This window comes from Limanda limanda, chromosome 22 (assembly GCF_963576545.1).
Source record: "Limanda limanda chromosome 22, fLimLim1.1, whole genome shotgun sequence".
Taxonomy (NCBI): Eukaryota; Metazoa; Chordata; class Actinopteri; order Pleuronectiformes; family Pleuronectidae; genus Limanda; species Limanda limanda.
The window spans coordinates 16,809,861-16,832,281 of NC_083657.1; the positions used below are offsets into that span (position 1 = coordinate 16,809,861).

At 39.6% G+C, this 22,421-nt stretch overlaps 1 protein-coding gene across 1 annotated transcript in view; it reads right to left on the minus strand.

Annotated features, from left to right (window-relative positions):
- Nucleotides 1–22,421, minus strand: part of adam19a (ADAM metallopeptidase domain 19a) — a 195,339-nt gene that overhangs the window by 147,326 nt on the left and 25,592 nt on the right. Inside the window, exon 2 of the mRNA XM_061066522.1 lies at nucleotides 13,985–14,064. Within this exon, the coding sequence (XP_060922505.1) occupies nucleotides 13,985–14,064 (80 nt within the window). The remainder of the gene's footprint in view (nucleotides 1–13,984; nucleotides 14,065–22,421) is intronic.

Here is a 22,421-nt window from a genome sequence, read left to right on the forward strand (position 1 = left end):
CTTATAGGCATTCAATTTACTTTTGACATGCTATAGTATATTTAGATGTACCCAGCATCTTGGGGGGGTTTCAGAGGGATGTGTTGAATATCTTTTGATGTGAGTAGAATGTAAGCCACAGCTTGTAGTATGTTATGTTTGAGAAAAAAAAATATTTTTTTCATTTTGGCTAAGTAGTCAGTTAATCAGCTAAAGTAATAATGCTGACAGAATGGGTCACAACTCTAACACCATATCAGGAACAAATGAAATCACATGACACTTAAATCACAAAGAGAAAAAGTAGTTCAGGTAAGTTCAGACATCTATCTGCCCAGTGTGAATCAAATATGGCACTCTGCAGAGCAGTGAGTTGATCATGCCACCTCATCCAGGAGCTTTAATAATGCTGCTCAGCCATAGCCTAATGGACACTTATACAATCCATGTTATGTGCATTTTTTGCACTCATATGGTTATTAAATGTTGCTATCTAGACTCATGTGGAGAGTGAAACCTACAGTATGATTACAACAGTCCATCTTATATATTGTCTAATTATAAGAGAGAACTGGGTTAGAGCTGAATGAAGCTATTAACCAGGTTGGTTGAGTCTCCCCTCAGCGGCCCTGTGGAATCACTGATCTCTTTTACAGAATCTCTTCTGAGAATCAGACCCACCGGCTCAACCTTGAGCAAGATGAACTAGCAGAAGGGATTAAGAAGATATGATCCCAGTGTTTAGAAAAACACCGGAGGAGGATTTTTGGACACAGCGCAGTCATTCACAATTGGACTCCAGCGAGAAAACAGCTGTGTTGTTCCTAAACTCCTGACAAGGCCACGGGGCTTCTCACACACAGTTGGAGAGGACGACAAGATGTCATTGTTGGTTTACCCGATACACAGCTGGTGACAAATCTTCAAACTGGATGACGGTAAAAGTGAATAATAATTTTTGAAACATATGTGCTGTCAGATTTACTGATGAGCTCTGTGCAGATGGATGACACCGGTCCAAGGACCATGGCCTGGATTTATTTTTCCACAAAAGGGTATTGATTCAGCATAGACACAGCCTCATCGAGTTCGTTTTGAGTAAGCTTACAGGAAAATAACCATAAATCGTACAAATGTGTGAAATAATTTGTGTTATCACGAAGCACCAGATATTTGTGGTCTCCAGAGGATGACTCCTCAGCTTTCCTCCGATAACACTGTTGGAAAAAGAAAAATCTTAAAAGGTAAAAGTCTGATTCACAGATTAAACATTGGGAATCAGTTTACTCTTAACAAAGTAGAATGTGTAATGTTTTGTTGGAACTGGTGTTGTCACAATACCAAAATTTGCACTTTAGTTCTATGGAAGAGTAATATCAAGTGGACCGGTGACAGCAGTATTTTTATGAAGGCTGTATATTCATCATCCCAATGATTTCCACAGACCTCTCTTCTAGTCAGCAAATCCTTGCAAAGAGATAAACCATATATACCTCTTAATATCTTATTACCCCAGTGACCTTCTTCTAGCACCACCCTTGGGACAAAACACCAGCGTAGGGTGTAATATAATTTGCCGCCTGTAAGGTACACTGGCAGACCTTTGTGACTGGAGTAAAACACAAACCTGTCAGTTTTATTATCACAGAGCTGTGTGTGCATCTAGCCACTGGTGTCATGTGTTTCGGTCCAGATGGAGGTTTAATGGAGATGGTTTGCCAATTTATTTCTCAACAATAGTCACATGGGGAAGGAACCAGATGTACACGAGGGATGAGCAGTCCCAGCATTGCTTAACATCTCATTGTCAATCAGGCAGGATAACCAACAGAGTTTCAGCACAGCTGTGAACAGCAGTTGGCAAAAGGAAACACTGGAGGTCAATTCCTTTTCAAATTAGTTAATGTAGTGCGTCCCTGCCATACAAATAGAATAACTAACAAACTGCAGAGGGAGGAAAAGTAACACACAAACATATTATAACGAAACAGCAGTGGTAAAGAGTTAAAGTGATAATCTGTGGAGGCTGTGGAAACCAGTTTTTTAAATTTCTCTTGTTAAAACCGTGCTGGGTTTGTGTTTTGATCAGTAGTCAATCAAACAGCACAGACAGCACTGTGATGTCTTGTGTCTTTGATGTTCTGTTTAAGTTTGTCTCGCTGAGTGGCACACTTTGCTTTGCTTTGTGCGCGCTTCTCACAAAAATAGATCTCATCTCTCTGATGGCAGACATTTTCATTTGTCAAAACAGAGAATTTCTAATATAGGGAGAACTTCCACTCTCACAGCATCTGGGTTGTCTAGGGGGCGGGCTAGGGTTAGATTAAGGGGAAGAAAAAGGATTTGCGTATTTTCTTTATGTTTCAGTATAAGAGTTTGAAATGAGAGATAAAATTCCATTAGATTAGATTTACACAATGGCACTCCCACTGTTTATTACTAACACCACCATGAGTTAGCAGCTTCTTCCTTAGCCAGTTTACTGTCAAGATCCTCCTTTAGTCATTCAATTACATTCGTCTTTGTTTTCTTAACCACCCTCCCTTTAAGAGAAACAAAAGGGCATTATTATTATTTCACTTCGATTGTGTTATATAATTGATACCCTTTTGCCATAATTCAAATTAAATGTGCGCCTTTTTGTCTTTAAATAGGTGTTGTTAATTATTCAATTTAAGACTGTTTAGTTCTCACCACATGACTTGCTGTCTTGTGATCCGGAGTATTGCAGCGGCTGTGGGTTCGCACTCCACAAATGACTGATGACAGGCAGTCACACACTACATCATCTTTCCCCAGAAGAAAGCCCGGACTGTCTCCAATCAACAGGCGCCTTCCCCACCTCCTGAGCTCGGATTGGCTGGAGTCGTCACAGATTCATGGAGATATTTAGCCTGCTAGAAACCTAGTTGCCCTTAGATTTCATGCCCTCAAAATATCAAATATATGAGAAAGACCTCCAGGGCTTTTTCCCAAATACTAACAATGTTATATAATTTGAATATAATATTAAAATATAGAAAACAAAACAATAAAAACAGGAATCATTACAAGCTGGAAAGACACTAAATTGCTTTGTAAACAGCGTTTAGTGGAGATTTGTCTTTTTGACCTTGGCTCATTACAGTGGTTGTGCGGAATGGGATGCTGAAACTTCAAAGCATCCTTCTACTTGGACTGCTTGTTGCGTAACCACTGAAACTGAAGGATTGGACGAAATTACAAGCTTTATCAAAAATGCAGAGTCAGATGAATTTGTGTTCCAGAGCCCCGAGCATGAATCACTGTCTGCAGATCTGCATTGCTATGGATATGACTGTACCATAATTCAAGATTTGGAGCTCAATGTTACACAAAAACACTTTCACATGCATTTTAAATAGGATATCTCAGGGCAATTAATATTTAATAAACTCACAACTCTAATTTACCTTTCATTGCAGACCTGTACACATATTCATAAGATGGTAATATAATCCTGACATTTCCCCAGGCAATATTGGCTACTTTCATATAGCATGAATAAATATACCGTAATCAATTATCTCCTGTGTTATTCCACCAAAGGCAGGAATCCTTTCTCTCAAAATGTGCAGTGAAGAGTTGGAACGTGGCTTTTAAAAAGTCATCCGCTTCCCTTGTAGCCCAAGGTTCCTCAAAAGCTTTAAGTCAACTTATGAGCAGTAAATGAATTTACAATGGTATAACACAATCTGGTGCTCTGATGTGCTGCAGAGTTTCTCTCTCTCTGTCTCTCTCTCTCTTTTTTTTGTCTGGAAATGTAATTCCACCCGCTGAATATTTTCCAGAGCTCTTCCACCCCCACACAGCTAACGTTATTGTGCAGCAATGTCTCAAATTAAGACTGACAGCTTCGATCTGCATGCAGAAGTGACATTTTCAATTTCCTTTGCTTTTCAGAATACAAACTTTGGGACAATTACTGGTTTTAGGGTCAACAATTTTAAAAACGCAAACACATGCTGTATGGCTGGCACATCTCGTGCTGGATTTATGCAGAGGGTCACTGTCATGTTGCAACAGGAAAGGGCCTTCACTAAACACATAGCTGAAACCCACAGTTATCTGAAATATCAGTATGCATGAGAGTTCCCTTTACTTGAACTAAGGATCCCATACCAGGAAAAACACACCCTGACAAAAAAGCATGCATTCTCTTAATTTTGGCCTTAGAGTGTTTTTTATTAAGAAAAGGAACAGCATAACATAAAATTTAAAAGTGGCATGAAAGTGTAAAGCACATGTAATTGTTCTGTTTTATTTATCAATTATTTTAGTTCTTACTTTTAATTATTTCAGGAAATACTAATCAATAGTTTTGGTTAAATAGAAAGAAAATATAGTAAAATAAAGTTCATCATACTGTCCTAAAGCTGGAGGGGAAGATTTTATTTCTGGTTTGAAATGATGAAGATGTTTGGCATTTTCATAAAATGTCACTGCGGTGATGTCTGGAGGAAGTGAACATATTTAAATGTGTGCAACATCCTGTATTTTCAGTAACCCTGAGCTGTATGACGACTTTCTTAAAGGGCCAATTCAAATGACTCACACTAGTAGTAGTATTACTTTGAATAAGAACGTATACAGTCAGTAGTTTTACTTTAAAAACTAGTGGAGCTACGAATATTTAATAGAGGAATTAGTTATTTCTCAACGCTAAGCAGCACAAATGAAAATCCTTTCCTCAATCATATTGGGGTGAAGGCAGACAACATAATTTGTGAGCAGTGACCCATTAATGTTTTAAGACAAAAAATCTAAACGGAGATGTTGCTGATGAAAAATAAAAGAAAGAGCTGAAATTTGGTATCTCGTAGTACGCGCTGTCTCACGCTGTCAGCAAATGATGTGACGGCAGACCGGGAACATATCCACTGGGTAATAAACAGCAGATAACATCATGTGAATAACGGGAGAGTCTTATTTCCTGTTTTATCTGAACACTTTAAATCTCCCATGGGGGAAACAGTGCTACACTGAGGACATCAAGTCGGTATTTGTTCTGGGACTTCCCCAACATTACCAGTTACGGGGAAGTTTATATTCTTAAACATTCTTGAGCAGCTGAGCTTGACATGGAAACTTGAATATTATTAAACTTATTCCAGTTTTCAAAACCAAGTATCTTTGCACTGGGATTCAGTGTTTCTCAACCAGAATTATATTCTTAGCTGAGTGGGGAGGGATTCGAAATCCCATTTAGACATTCACTTTGGGAAACAAATTGGTAATGCTTTATTTTAGGGGCCTGTGATTAACAAATTGTTTTTTTTTAAGTTTAGTTTAATCCTCAACTTAAGTTTTGGAAGAATTTCCTGAAAATAACTCTTTAAACTTTTATTTAAAACTTTATTAATGAGGTTAGGATGGGGACGTGGATCTGACTCATGACCACGATAACACTGCTGACTTCGCTCAACACCTGCACACACGCACATACACACATACACGAAGAAAAGCAAGAGTGGATACAAATGCAAATCATACAAAAAGTAAGACAAAGAATAAGTAAAAAACATAGACTGCACTATGGCACCATTCCTCTCAGCTACAGGCAAGAACAGTGTGATGCATTAAAAACAAGCAAATGTCATTTGGTTCTGTCATATTGATGTTAGCCTGCTTTAATTTTCACGGGCTCATGTTTGTATTTTGGGAAGATTAAGTAATTCCTTGTGGCCAACTTGACAAATTGAGTTTGATGAAAGAATCAGATGAAACACAACAAAGATATTTTCAGACTTAAAAACAGACCACCATTTTATATTAACAAAAGCTTGATTTATGATATATTTAAATGATATATTTTAACGATCAAGACCATTGATTGCAACATGCATATGAGTGTGGAAAATCCTTTCATGAACTCTCTCATCTGTTTCCAGCACCGAAAAGTTTGAGTCATTTCCTGAGGCTGAACTGACTGTTACTCCAGTTTGGTCCAAAAGCACATGAATCTTGTTCCATACAAAATGCTTTAATGAACTAGCATCATATCGACATAATCACATTGTAGCGACAGAGATTTCAGTCAATGGATTGGCTTTACGAGATACACTGACTGTTACTTTTACCAGTTTTCCTATTGTATTAGTTACCTCACAGCAGAAGCAGGCCATGTTTCTGGGAACACCACAGACATAATGATAGATTTAACCGATTTTTATTCTTTAATCATCAGACCACACACACACACTGGACGATTTGGCCAGAATGTCAGACCATACACTTAATGTTTGTAGAAAACAATTTCCCAGTGGCAAAGACACTTGAATTCTCAGAGAAACTTGAGAACATCTCCTTCTTCAGTTTTTGTATGGTGGTTGGCAAACAACTGTTAGGCGCATCACCGCCACCTTTTTGAACTGGATTGTGGAGAAATACACATGGAGTTTCTCTTCTGATCAGTGACGCTTCCCATCAACTCGCTATTGCAGTTTCTTGCAAGTTTCTGTTGAAGCCGATTATTACTCTAGATCAGGGAGGTAAAAACTTAGCTTAACCTTGCAGTTTCATAAAGCTGCAACCAGAATTAACACAGAACATGCAAACAGCCCAGTCCAAACAGACATGTTTATAATGGACACTGGAACAGTCTCTTAAGTAGAGAGAGTCAACCATCCTTCTTGTATATGATGCAATCATGGGTACCTTTAACATCCCCGGTAATAAAAAGAGAAGGCAGAACGATACCATAGGTTTGAGGAAAGAAGGAGCTGCATGCTTTTAAATCGCATCAGCATAATCTAAAACTGACAGGAATACTGATTCAATAATCCTCTTTCTGCTAGAACAGAGAAACTGGCTTCATTTCTACACAGGAAAGTGATTTTCTCCCCAAAGTTTAGATGCCAAGATATTATATTCTGAAAGTTTCTCAAATCTGAATCCATCTACAGTGGAGTTATGTTAGCCATGACTGCATTACTGTCTCAACAAAACAAAACAAAAAAACTTTATTCTATGAACTTTCAAATTTAAACTGAGCTGGGAATAATAAAGGATGTTTGCAGGTTCATAACAGCTAACTTTGGGGAATTAGCAAAGCAAAATATAAATGTATCATCTGTACGAAGATGGACACGACAGTCATTTAAGAAAAAGGTTATGCCAAACTGGAAATGGAAATGGAGAACAATTGTTTCCAATATCCCAACATATAGCCTTGTGGCACTTATTTGCTAAAGCGGCTGAGGCTCAGGGGGTACAGAGAGAGATAGTTGTCCACTTGTGAGAAGGTCGGCAGTTCAGTCCTAGTCTCCCCCATGTGCGTAAATGTCTTTGGGAAGGATACTGAACCCCAAACAGCCCCTGATGGCTGTGCTGGCAGTGTGTGATGTACAATAGACACAGTGCTACACATTGTAGCACTGGGCTTGAAGTTAGCTATGGCTACAGCTAGCACCCGTTACACTCATCTGCTGTAGGAAGTCGCTCTCGTGCAAGATACCGGAAGATGTTGTTCTCATAATGCGCAGGATTAGAACAATTATTCATTAGGCTTGAATTTTTTTTCGAATTAATTCTTAATGACGAGTAATCGCTCATTGATTATTCATTACCAACCCCAACTGACAGTATAATTGAATTTGAGATTATTAAATCACTGCTCAGAGAGGGAAGGCTCAGGCCCAGGAGGAGGCTTGAGCCAATCGCAGTTTCGCAGTTGACCTTAGGCAAGAGGCAAAGTACACCCTTGACAGGTCTCGGCTGTTTCACAGGGGTGACATATAGAGACAAACAACCATCCATGCTCACAGTTTAAATAAGAGAGGGAGCACAAGGAGAACACGCAACCTCCACACAGATTGGCCCCAGTCTAACCAGAGCTTAAACCCAGAAGCTTCTTGCTGTGAAGTGACAGTGCTAACCACTGCCCACAGTTCACCTCCATTTGAAAATCCATGTCTTTGTAAAAATGCATTTCTTTTTTCCTGTAGGAATGTGAAGGTGGAGTAAATGTTGCATGCAGGTCAGCTGACATCCCTGAATAAATACATTGTATAAAAACAAAGACAGTGAAAGGGCATGTAATGTTTGTTGAAGCAAATATTAAAAATGCATATATGCATACTCAAACACACCCTCCCACAACGTTGACACAAATGTGCCTTTCCTCTGAGGACATACAATTTATCCAGCTTCTTTGACAGCTCAAACTGCCTTGATACTTACAAATGCTTCTGGCCAGAAATGTCAGACCAAAGTGAAAAAAGCTCTGTGAGTAAAAACTATCAATAACAAGTCTTTAGTTCCGTTTATTGACGCAATCAAACAAAATGGAAAGGTAGTCCAGAGTCTCTTCTGCACAAATTCACTTTGTCAGTACGACTGGCTGGATACTGGCCAGGAAGGAAAAAAAACATGCTAACTGATTGGTGACATATTTCAACCATGAACTAATCAATACAAACCCAGTTGTCTAATGGAAGCCTTAAGCTTCAATTGATTTAAAGAGAAAGCCAGATCTTTTGGGGATTTTCATTTGCCGGGTTTCTACGAGCAGCTTTTTCAAATTCAAATCATCCGAATGCTGGCGAGTTTAATTGGTCTGACTGTCGGATGTGCATGCAAAAGCTGATCAAAGAATATTGTAAAATTCTTCTCCTCAATGTGCCTGCACCAGGCCTGAATCCATATGTGCTCTCCCTAATCCTGCCAGTGTAAATGTCATTGCAATCCCCAGCAGGCTCATGAGGTAAGACATAATCTAATCCTGAGGGAGACGGGAAAGAAAGTAAAGATGTGGGGAAGGTAGAAAGATGGTAAATGGATTTCATTTATGTATAATTTCTCTAAATGTAGCTACCACTCACAGCCCTTGAATATCAAAGTTCAAGTTCACCTACTCACACACACATTCATACAGCTCTTTCTATATCTATAATGCTTTGTCTATTACTCATCCCATTCCCAGGCATTTGGGGGTACAGCCTATTTGCCCAAGGAAACTTCAAACCACCAACCTTCTAATTGGACGACCCTTTCAACCTCCAGATCCAAAGCCACCACAGAGGCTGCAGACATTGACAGGACTGGGAGATTAAAAATGAGGCAGAGCACGACTGAGGCCAAAGTGAGTCTTTCAACTCCCCTGACAAATAATCGAAGGACCTAAGACAGAGTTTAAGGCTACAACAAAAAATGGTGATAAACGAAACCTCTGACACTGCGTCACTTCTTTTGTGTAGGATCAAATTAAAAGGTGAAGGTATGAAAGGAGTTGAATGCCACACCAATGTGTTGATTTTCTTTCCAAACATGCAGTTAGTCAGAACAAACCCAACTATGTATCAAAGTACCCTTGAGCAATGACCCTTACATGAATGTGACCCCCCCCCCCCAACTCCCATGCAACCAAACTTTGATAATGGGTTTAACAATATATACAGTTCTCTCACATCTAGACATTTTGTGAATAGCTCACCTTTTTGCATTTATATAGACCTTTACTTCTCCTAACGGCCACTCAAAGCACTTAACATTGTGAGTCATATTAATGCAGTGCTTCTATATTTAGCCCATTCATTCTATTTCACTTATCCATCCCATTAGCACACTACCAAAAAAGTTATCAGGGCAATTTAGGGTTCAGTGTCTTGCCCAAGGACACCTCAACTTGCAGGCTAGGGATAAATCAATAAAAGTTATTTGACTTGGTTAAGCTTTGATTGTTTATTTCATTCGTGTGAACGTTCATGAAGAGAAACAACAAACAGAGTCAGATTCCTTGTGTGTGTTCACACGCTCGGGCCAATAAAGTTGATTCGAATGGAATACAATGTTGTAGCCATGAAAATAGACGATGCTTTGGATGTTGCTGCAAGGGGCTACCAAAAAAATCGAAAAAATATGAATGCTTCACACATCTAAGGATCTATTTCATCCTTGAAACCAAGTGGCCAAATATGAACTGAGTCCTTCAACAAGAAACAGATGGATGGATTGGAGGGAGGGATTGAAAACTCAGAACCATTATGCCTTGGCTTTTACCGGTTAGGGTATAATAACGCAAGGGGCTAGGGCTGTGTTGTTTAAGGTACTGGGGAGACAATGTAATGCAATCTGGGATGTTCTGTTTAACTAAAGCATCCACACATTTGAAGGCTTATTCAATGCCAAATTAGTGCACTTCATTCAAAATGCTATGAGACAGGATATTTAATCTGAGATCTTGTTAGACCAGGAATGTGAACATGCATTTTGCATTTGCCAACTGTGTGAACTGCAGGATACGTTCGAATAGTGTTGCAGCGAATGTTGAGTTTCACGATTTCATCAGTTGCTGGCCTCTGTGTTTAGTGTGTTTTGATGAGAACAAGGCTGTCTTCACATAACAGCCTAATTGAAATGAATGAGAGATTTTGCAATTTTCACACAATGCCACTCTTCATCAGACCATGACCCGAGGAGCTCAGCATGCCCATTAGATAATTTAACTGACAATCTTGTCCATTCAACACAGGCAAGGTGCAGGGAGTTGTGAACGTAGGTGTGGTTAACACTTCAATTACCTTTGAGTCCATCCAAGGGCAATATCAAACATTTCATTTCAGTTTGCCATTGAACACCATGTTGTACAAATTAGATCGTTTCAAAACAAACTGGACCCTTTAAGCTGCCCTAAGGAGAGAAAACAATCTGGGTGACCCATGCCATTTAAAAATGTATATATATGTAAATACAAGACTGGTACTGCCTGGCAAAACATCCATGTTGCATGATCAAGAACTTGTTCAAAAAAGTTTTCAATTCAGGCCTGTTTCTAAGGGAAGACAAGGCCTTATGCTGTTGTGTGGTTATCAAATACTTTCTCATCATACAAAGGACCACACAAATTTTCACAATTAATCCTCCACTTTGCTTTTCTTATTGACTTCTAATCCCATTGATCTCTCCTGTACTGACACTAAACCTCTTCATTTCCACTAATGCATGCACTGGCCAGTCAAGCATCAATATCCATTCCTCGGCCTTCTGTTTAGCGTGAGGACTCTGGTATGCAGATTAATACATGGGTCTAAATCATTCTGTGAGGTAAGGTCTCTCTGCAGGGCTTCTCTTCCCCATTATTGTAAGCATTAAGATGCACAAGAGGCAGTAAGACGCCTCCAGTGATTACCGTCAATTACATGGTACCCATCAGGGGAGCTGGCCTGAGCCTTGCAGGGAATCATCAACAGGAAAATGAGAATGAACCGACAAAGGCTTGATGTGCTGCAATACATTAACACTTTCAGGTTTGGGATTCAACCCAGAGATCCTGTCATTTTCACTGTCTATCCTGTGTCAGCTTGACAATTATGAAAAGGAATTTATCGACTCTCAGACAGGGAAATGTGCAAAATGGTGTTCACAACAGCAGGGAAATCTCTGAAGCATCAGGTGGCGCAGCATGCAAGAGACAGTCCATAACGTATATATTCTGCTAGTTTGTGTTTGCATCACATCAACACAACTCATCACCAAAAGCTCTCAAATCGTGTTGTCTTTCCATGATGAAATCTTTGATGGTGTCTTTTACCGGTATGGCTCCTGCTTTTTGTCCCAATTTATTTGTATTGGTGTTGTTTTTTTCAGTTAAAAATCCGTCACATGTCACATTACATTTTTTATTACAAATCATTTAGTTGGACGCTTTTATCCAAAGCGACTTACCAGTCAGTGCATTCAACCATGAGTAGAAACTTAAAACAACAAGAATTATGTAAGTACATCATCGAAAAAGCCAAACTACAAAGTGCTACATGTAAGTGCAACATATAAGTGTGAGTTTTAGTCGGAAGAGATGTGGTTTTAGCCTGAGATGTAAGATGTACATTTTCTGTTGTCCTGATGTCAATGAGTAGCTCGTTCCACAATTTGGGAGCAAGAACGACAAACAGTCGTGATTTTATTATGCCAGAAACATAGTCAGTGAATACTCCTGATAATCTCCTCCTGTATTCCCACACTGGCTCACTCGGACATAAGGGGATAGCAGGAGAAACTCAGGAATGGACATTTTCATTCTCACATACTCCCACTGTGGATAATTTCAGGGGGTCATCCGGAGTGCTTTAGTTTTGCTGACTCACTTCAACTCACTCGTTAAATAAGCATTTCATAGCAATTAATTTATTGTCAACTGAATCTGTTCAGGTTTTGAATTGTTGAATGAGCAGAGACCAAGGTTTAAGGAGTCTCTCTAACCTTGATTTACTAACCAACTGTTTTGGCAGTCCAACCTTTACCTTGACCTTACTTCAATCAGAATAAAATTAAGGATGAAATAGAATTAAAATATTCGATCTCTGGTTTTCTCACGATAAGACTGATGGCTGCTCTCAAGGTGTCAGGCCTCAAGCTTCCACTACAATCACTCATTTCCTCTCAAGCCCAACCAACCTATCCCGACCTCTCCTCCCTTGCCAAGGCAACCATTAGGCCAAACAGGGACATCTGTACAGCAAGGCACTGAGCCATGTTTCCATGCTTAGCTGGACAAGGCCAGCCAACTCCTTGTCAACAATAACAGATATCACTGCCATAACAAGTTGCCGGTCCCTATAGCCCTAGGCAGGAGCTCTTTAACCACGGCTTCTTATCCTTTACAAGTGCTTCAGAGATGTTTCAGCAAACAGGTAGGGGAAGCTTGTGATATACAGATAGGGAGAGGGGAGTGTTTACTTTCACCAGTTTGTTAATTTAAACTAGTAATCTCTATATGATTTAATTTGGATGACATTTGGAAGAATCTTGGTTGGTTACATATCACCCTGGACCCAATCCAGTTTGACTTCTCCACTGAGGACATGGTAACATCTGTTCTCCACAGCAATAGGGGCCTATTGGCAATGATAATTGCATAATGAACATGGGGACGATATCAGGAAGTTGCATGGGGACAAGATAATCATGGTCGACAAAACCAACTAAAACTTTGTGCCCCCAGAAATATTCTAGACAGACCAAATTTCTGTATCCTTCATTGCATGTGGGAGGGGTGAGATAGTAAAACATGTCAGCACAGTCAGTCAAGGTAATGGTGAGGTGAAAAGTGGGCGGTTGGGCTTTTCAAAATTTAACACACACACACAACTCTCGCTGCAATTTGTGATGCAAAATGCAATCTATAATGACATGGCTCTGAAGTGCCTCTCTAGTCTGGGAAAGCATTCTTATTATAAATGTCTGGTTTTTGGTCTTTAATCTACATTAAAGCTGCCTGTTCTTTTGTTTTCGCAGGTGAATTAGCAACACTGGTCAAAAACCCCTTCCATAATTATCAGTTTTCAAAGCACCCACAGTCTTTAACCTGCTTGTCCTTCCACCTGTGTGTGTATTGTTTTTGTGTGTGTATTGTTTGAGTGTGTGTGTGTGCGTGCGTGCGTGCAATGCTCAGAACTGCATGTGGACCAATGAGGGAGCTGTGGAGGATAGGATGGCTGATAACAAGGGCAGTAAAAAGCTTTCCATATCAATAATCTCACCACAGTGTCAAGTGTCCCCTTAGGATAAGAGGACAAAACGACATGAACAGATGCCCCTCCATTTAGCCATTAAACCAGACTGTGACAAAGGGGTGGTTGGAAAACAAGCATCTTGCAACAAAGGTCGTCTGCAACATTTAAATATTTAAACCACCAAAAGCCACTCCATTAAGAAGAGATTGGAACATTTAAAAAATGCTATTATACTGTATAATTGAGCTTATCACTTTTATGACCTTCACATCTTACATCCCACCACTGGTGAGGCTTTAGCAAAAAGTGAAAATGAGTGTGGGTGGCTGAGTTTGTACAACAAGTAAATCTTGTATGTAATAAGCACTACAGGCTATTGTGTCCATAAACAGACTTTTACTCTTGTTACCAGACACATATCGGTCTCACCATAACAGTTAAGTGATTGGCCAAAGGCAAGGCAGTTGTAGCGCTTAGCTGCTTTTTATGGGGGGAGGTCAGTGTGAGGTCAAAAAAAGGTTGATGAGATATCTAACCTGTGGCAGGGTCTCAGCTTCCCTCTTGATTCGGCCTTGAGAAATCCACTGTGCCGTCACTGTCCTTCCTCTCCTCAGCCCTGGAGGACACAAAGCAGCAGGGAGATTAATAGGATGTAGGACTGCTTACACAGACTGTAACATTACATGTGGCGGGGGGTCAACACAGATGGGAAATGCTCACACAGAGGTTATGAAGAGCAGTGAAATTAATGCAGTCAGTTGCACGCGGTGTCGTGTCTTTACACCACTGAGAAAAAAAGCAAACAGGATAGCAGTAAAAGTAAATTGTGAAGTAGCTGTGGCTATAAACACCCACATGTCAGGGTCTGCTGGACCATTTCAGTGAACCTGGTTCTGGTTAACATCATCAGTACACCACGTATATGAAGCTTATTAAATAGTACACGGCGGAAGTGACCTCGTTTTGAGTCGAATATGAATGTCAAAGCTTCCGGACACTTGGTATACACCACACTAACAGTATGGAGGAAATGTTGTGTATTTTTTTCTGTTGCTTTATTACGTCTTGAGATAGGTCACTAATCAGCTTCACAGTTTACCCCTGAAACGTCACCCTCCTGCATCGGGAAAAGTACAGACAAAGAAATCATCCAGTTAAACCTGGGTGAAGAAAAAGATAGAAGGCCAAACTCGGAGTGAATCACGTCCTTTAAATCATTAAATCATTCTTCTAAAATATATTATTGTCAAATATTTTATAATAAATTAATTTTTTCTACAATTTTTCAAATCGGTGGGATGTGTTGTTCTTCATTTATGGACACTGTGCAAACAATGCTGCTGCTGCATTAACCATTTTAGCAACTGCATGTTTTTCAAATAGAAAGTGGCGGCTACATGTTTGGACTTGAAGCAGAAACCCACAGTCGGCTGTATCTATCTTCTCTCAATCTTTGAATAGAAAATGTGTCTCTTTTTTCTCTCTCCTTCTCTCCCCCCTCTCTCTCTCATTACAGCACATCGCACAAGGACAGCTGATTATTATTATCAATGGCCATTATCAAAGAGAAACTCTCTGGACTGTAGAAGAGAGTAGTGGGAGTGCCAGGGCTAGCAGCTGCAGCACTTCAGCAAGGGACTTGTACTGAGCAAAGCTACCTACTGTGATATCTGCTGGTGCATTCTGACATTTAACATTAAGGTTCCCACTTACAGCTGTATCCTTCCTCCTGAGTTGTGATTCCACTGTGTTAAAAAAAGGCTGATTAAAGCAGAACATATAGTGCCCGTGGCACCATGTACTTTCTAACAGTCCCACAATACAATGCATCACATTTCAAAGATCCACAGATGTTTAATGGTAGTAACCAACTTACAACATGCGATTTAACCGTTGTGTCGGAAATCACAGGTTACTGATCACTTAGACTTAAGACTGTTATAGCATCTTTATATAAGCGCATGGTCTTTACAGTTTCAGGAGAGGAAAAAAATCAGAAGGCAGAAGAGAAATCCGAAAGGAGACGTGCACAGAGGCAGCGAGAGCACGATGAGACGAGTGGAAGCTGGAGCGCACAAAATCGAGCAAAGGCAGGGTATATGTTAGCTCAGGGTTTTGAGAGAGAGCATTACTAAATCTGAGTGTAAAATCAATGAGTCAAGCTCTCAAACTGAAAGACCACGCTCTTGAATAAAGACAGGAGAGAAAAAAACAATAGTTATATATGGAAGAGGGAATAAGTGAAGAAGGGAATAAATTCAGACAGAGCCTAAAGCTCGTGAGCTGTATTTATGAAAAGCAAGACCAGAATTTGTGTTTTGACTGGTGTCTATTTTAAATATTATTAACATCTGTAAATGATACCTCCATTTGGATTCCAGCCGCTTGCAGATGTTAATAATCGTTGCACTTTTATCAACAATTACAACAACACTCATGACGCCTTAAAGTCTGACCCTGCGTTTGCTTCAGCTTATTAGCTGGCACTACTGTGAAAGCAGACGTGCAGTTCAGCAAGTCTAGAGGTTGTGATGTTAAACTGTGTTTGGCTATCGGTGTGTCCTCATACAACCCACACACTCTGCTGTTCCCATAAATGTAGAGATATAAAAACATATGAGAACAGTCAGGTGGGAGGCCGCATCCTCTCACATCCAGGGAACAGGAACAAAGCAGCAAACAGTCTTCTCCTCCTCAGCTGCAAGGGGAGTGGGCCACAGAGCCGTTATACTACAGTGGTGTTGTGAACGCAACTTACTTTTTCAAAAAGTAAGTTTGGGATTGTAGAGGGAGATTAAATGCAGTTTTTAGATCAAAATTCAAATAAGAACTTGGAAATTCACTGCAGAACAAATGAATGATTGCACAATGGCAATTAGCCCGAACACCTTTTAATACAAGCCTCCAAAAGCCTTCATGCTATAAACAGTGAAATGACAAACCTAAGTTAAGCTTAGGTTTTTCAAGGCTTCACATTTCCATTCAACCCACAGGAGCACGCCAGGCACATTGAAATGCCCCTAGTTTCCTTCCACTGAGCAAAACTGAAGCAGGAAATTTCTCGGATATGGGCACTGCTTTTAGCTGTGTAGATGTGATTGGGGAAGGGAGCTGCAGTAAAGATGTCCCATACACCCATCCAAGCAATGAGTCATCATCCTGGGCTTTCAATTATGTTTCTCCTCACTTTAATCGCGTCAAGAACAAAATTACCAGAAAAATTTACCGTTTGAACGTTTTGGATTACATCAAATCCCAGAAGCCACGTTTGGGGAAAATGTATTTGACATGTACTTTGAATATTTAGTTTGGTCCAGCTTAAGAAATGGAGGGGAAGGAGGTTGTTCTGCAGCCAGCCACCAGGGAGCGATCCAGATGATTTGGCTTCACCTCTGGAAGCTGTCATGACGTGCATTTATATATACAGTCTATGGATTAGCCCCAGACCATTTCAACCCCCAGCTATGTCCCTGGTGCTGGAGCTTTAATTTCAAACAAGACGAAAAATTTCATAAATCCTTCACATGTACCTGTAAACTACCACCAGCAGTGATGTTGACTGAAGAAATACTGTCTGTGATGTAGTTTTAAAGTTAAACCTGCAATAACTATTTTTTTCCAGTTGTTCAGCGAACAGAACATTAGCGCTCAATCAACTTTTAGTAGCATGGAGAGCTTATTTCCACACCCAGAAGCTGCACATCAACATTGTTATTTGATTGAAGCGGTGTTATTGGAGCCGTTAGTCCAACATTCACTACCAGCTAGCTGGTGGATTTGAAAACGACTCTATAAAAGCAGTGAGAGTTACCCAAAACACTTAAGTTGTGGTCCAGAGATAGAACGAGATGAAAGCCACTACAAAGCCCCCCCGAGGGGTGCAGCACATTCAGCTGATGATTCTCTGTAGGCTCATCACTTCAAGCAACACATTTCACACTGTTTTCCATTTTAATTTGATTTACTTTTCCAAAAATGTGGATTATAGTCACTTATATTGTATAGTATACTCCCAGACGACTGCAAAGGAATCAGGAATAATTGGTGAAATCGGCAAACAGCCCAAATAATGTTTCGTTATCAGACTCAATCTGTCTTCAAATTTTTCCATCTCTACCTTATTACATCAGAGTCGGCTCAATTTGAAATACCTACAGTGCCATGGTTTAAAGTATGACTGCATTACACGCACACAAATAGGAAGAAAGAAAAAAAAACACCACTCCGTGAAAATGTCCTCTTTCTTGTTTCATTACATATTTGTCAATACAGAAAACACATCACAATTTCAGATATCATGAGGCTGAGATAAATAAGAACGCATCACAAAGGAGTGTGATCAGGAAAAGCAGTCAAGGCCTCACTGCATGCTGATAGACAGACAACAAAACCTGCTGAACTGGAGGTGCTAGCAGGAGGTAAGTCTCAGCAACCGAACAAAACTCCTGAATAATAACAATAAACCAACAGCAATTGTTGTATAAAACCTCAAATGAATGCAGCTATGAGCTGTGATACATCGAAGCATACTGCACGTGTGCAGGATCATGGTACACACATTAGTTACCGAAGATAAAGTCAGATACTCAGGACGGAGCTGCAAAAAACAGATTTGATGTATTTCTTCAATATCATTCATTGCAACATTAGAAATGCTCCTGGGCGAGCAACATGATTGGTTAGTGGTAAATGTGTGTAGCACACAGGCATATATTCAGGTCTCCCAGCTGTCCAGAACCTTTACTGCATGTTTCTACCCTCATCTCTCACTACACTTAAATTCTATCTCAACTATCTATATCAAAAAAAGGCTATAAAAAATATACGTTTTTTACGTTTTTCGGAGCGTCCGCACTTAAAATGTTGTTCTGTGGGAATTAAATCCCCTGTAATAGGAACACTGATCAGGCCCCTGCTAATAGACTAAGGCCCGGTATTAACATCTGTGGTCAGTTCATCATTTCTCACCAGGCAATATGTATATGTAAATATGTGTGTGTGTGTTTGTGTGTGTGGTGCTGTGTGTGTGTGTGTGTGTGTGTGTGTGTGTGTGTGTGTGTGTGTGTGTGTGTGTGTGTGTGTGTGTGTGTGTGTGTGTGTGTGTGTGTGTGTGTGTGTGTGTGTGTGTGTGTGTGTGTGTGTGTGTGTGTGTGTGTGTGTGTGTGAAAGAGAACATTAAACAAGCACAGGGCCAGGAGGGGCTTTATAAAGTGGAAATTTTTATATTGTGGTCAGTGTTCATTTTGTGTTGGTGAACACAAATAAGTCGATGTATAGTATGAAACACTGAACTGTAAAACTACTGTTATGCTACATTATGAAACAGCTGCAATGTAACCACCTTACAATGTCTTCTGAGTTATCGGATCACAAATATGATCTTAATGCCTCTTGGGTGGTTTCATAACCTTTTCAAACTTAAAGCGGATCACTCTGGATGGGTGACAATACCAGGTCTAAACGGCCTCTATGATGTATTAACAGCTAAGTTACTGTGAGCACAGAAACCGTTTTAAAGTCAAATTTGCATCATCGCTGTCTCATGCTTGCACATGGCAATAACCTGTTAGGGACAATCTCTCTTTATCAAAGCTGTATAAACTTGAAAATGAATGTTCCGCAGCCACTGGATCAGTATTATTTCCTCAGGTTTTGTTTCACTTGATTTTCGAAACAATTCACCAGAGCAGTTTTGTGGAATAATGGCGACTATTTCCACTGAGTAGGCAGCTCAATATGATGACAAGATCAGCTCAGATGAATCATGAGCTCACTTCAAATTGACAAAAACCCTTCTCAGGACATTGAATTTAAAACACAGTGATTCATATACATCAACTGGGGCGGCCAAACATTCTATCACATATAACTAGGGAAGGAACAACATCATTTTAATCTTCTCAGGAAAGCAATGAAGAGAACAGACAAAGGGTTTTCAAAACTTTCATTTCAACTCTGGGGAACATTTAGCTGATAACATCTTGTAGACACCACAAGACGCAATATGAGGCTGGTATGTAACAGGCTTATAAAGACCAGAGGCTGTGGTTTATCAAGCATTTGAATCAAACCCATACACAACAACACAAAATTGTTCAAGCTACAAAATATTAAAGCCGCAAAACAACCTGTAGTAACTGATCCTTCCCAATTCTACCAAATGAATAGTGGACATTTTTGAACCAGAAGCCAACAGAACATGTCTGGGAAATGACAAAGAAGAAACCGTCTCAAGATTACCTTCCCAAAGCCAACAAAAAAATCAATAATCAGCCAGTGACTATGAACATGGTTATTAACCTGCCAGCACGAAGGCAGCAACATCTTAATTATTTCGCCCTGAAATAATCTACAACTTCTTGTTTTTGTTTGCCAAATCAGAAAAAGACGTTGTATATATAGACGAATGGTGTTTAATCTGCAAGCAATGTCAAATTTAGATTCTTTAAAGTGTTGATTCAACTTTTACATTATGAAGTTAGTGACACATTTTGATATAGAATATTTCTGTTGAGATTTAAAATAAAATAGTGTGAGATTTAGTTGTTAATATATTCACTTTAAATATTCATAAATATAATGTGGTAAAATATTCCAATTTGATAAATCTAATTTTATATTTTAACACATATTTACCTCTACAAAGGAGGTTGCATTTTCATCTGCATTTGTTTGTCTGTCCATTAGTAAGAAGAATTATAAAAAATTTAAAAAATGGACAGATTACCAGGAAACTGGATGGAAGGATGCAGCATGGGTCAGGTAAAAAAGCATTACAATTTGGCCCAGATCTGACCCAGCAATAGTTTTTCATTTTGTTTTACGTCATTTTCGTTTATTTATTGAGAAAAATTCATTGATCTTGATGAGAAAAGAATCAGGCATGCTAATATTTATGAGTGTGTGTAATTTGGTGCAGATACATACGTTTTATTATTGGGCCTGGGCGGAGGTATGCGCTCGTTAAGTGCCCTTCTAGTTTAATATCTGTTCAATCTTTCTTTATCAGCAAAGAGCAATGTCTGAAAAATACTTTGCTAGTTATGTGGCTGTACAACAGTTAATAGCTTCAGTTTTTGGAATGTCAATCTTCAACTCTAAATCAGTAGGTTGTTTTTATGTTGAGAGCAAGTGTCTATGGACACAATCAATCCTTTAACATGTATTTAAATGTATCTGCCAATACAGTCCCCAGATCCAATACTTTCTGAGTAATTGATTGAAATGACAAATCAAATTGAAGAATCACCTTGTTTTCCTACAAGCCTCTTTATCCAAACACTGAAGGTCCTATTTGGAGGATATTAAATGCCAGACTACCCATGTGACTGATGTGAAGCACTCAAGTGAAGATGTATCACTCCGCCTGAGTTGTTAAAACCACACAAACAGTTGGTCCATTCACAGCTGTGGTGTTCAGGAGTGTTCTTAACTTCTTTCCCTGACAAATGATCTTTGGCTGAGGGCAGACACCCGCTAACAGAGAGCAAACAAACCCTACAGCAGACAAGTCGTCAAGTCAGTCATGCCAACTTTAATCGGTATAAACTGATGTGAACTGCCACTTGTGCCATTTGTCACAGTAACCGGTGACAGTGTCAGTGGCCACTAAAGATGAAGCTGTTGATGAATGTTTTTTTTAACACCGTTCTTCTGCTAATGAGATGAGAATTAACAATGTGAACCAGTGTCTGTTTTCAGTTTTCACTTGAACGTGCAGCAGATTGCTCACACTATAGAGCCAAGCTGTTTTGAAGGAGAGAGGGGGACGAAACTCAGATGAGCATAGCAATCAGCTTCATTCCGGCCGATACAGATCCGTCAACACACACTCGGATGGGTGTGTGTTGACGGATGACGGAGGATCTGACATCTCTATATTTAAGGTAAGACTTAAAACATTCCTTTTTTGATAAAGCTTATAGTTAGGGAAGGAGTACTGAACCATCACTTATGCTGCTATAGGCCTAGACTGCTGGTGGAACTCCCATCATGCACTGAGCACTTTTCTCTCTCTCCTCTTTGTCTCTCTGCCCCCATATTTATTTATTTTACTACACGTCCCTAACTTCGTGTCTGTCTCTATCTCTCTATCTCATATTCTGATAATTATATATATTATTACTATTATTTATCATCATTACTGGTGCTGCTATCATTTATAACATCTTTACATCTAAACGTAACTTCACTTTTATTATTCTCATTATAACAAACAGTCTTAAAGAGCTAAAGCATGATGGTTACACAACTGTTCCTGGTCCCTCTACTCTTCTCTACCCTTTTTAAGGTCTCAACCTGATGTTAAGTGCCGTGAGATAATGTCTATTATGATTTGGCGGTATACAAAAAAATTGAGTTGAATTGATAATTGATTAATTGGCCCAGGTCCATCTCCATGACCTAATGCTGGTAGGAATTAAGCTTTAATACAAACTTGGATTTATTTGTGTTCAACCAGCACATTGAAGCACATAATGTGAATTGTGCTCACAAAATTATCCTTCATATTTATGACTCAGAAATAGTGCATCAGTTGAAATTTTCTATATCGGACATATTTAAGTAGCTTGAGAGACGATGGGGCCAAATCTGAGAACCACAGCCAGACCACTGACTGCGCCAGACTGCTCTCTTGGCCATTTACCCTTTTAGCTAAGATCCAACTGAGCCAAGATCCCACTGGGAAAGTCCATCACACTGCTTGAACGAAAGCACCCAGCAAGTCACCACAGGCCTCTGTCATATTCCTGTCACCTATTCTTCTAAAAGCATTGAATCCACTGTGCCTGAAAGACACTCTCCCTGTTTGTACAGTAATCCATTAATCTGTCTCATTCCCCAGTGCGCTCTGTGTATTGTGCAATCTGCATAGTTGAATAACACGTAACAAAGGCTCTGCACAGGGAAAGTAGCCTTTGAATCTGCTGTCGTTATGGAGCTTGATATCAAAACAGCAACATGCGGTGTATT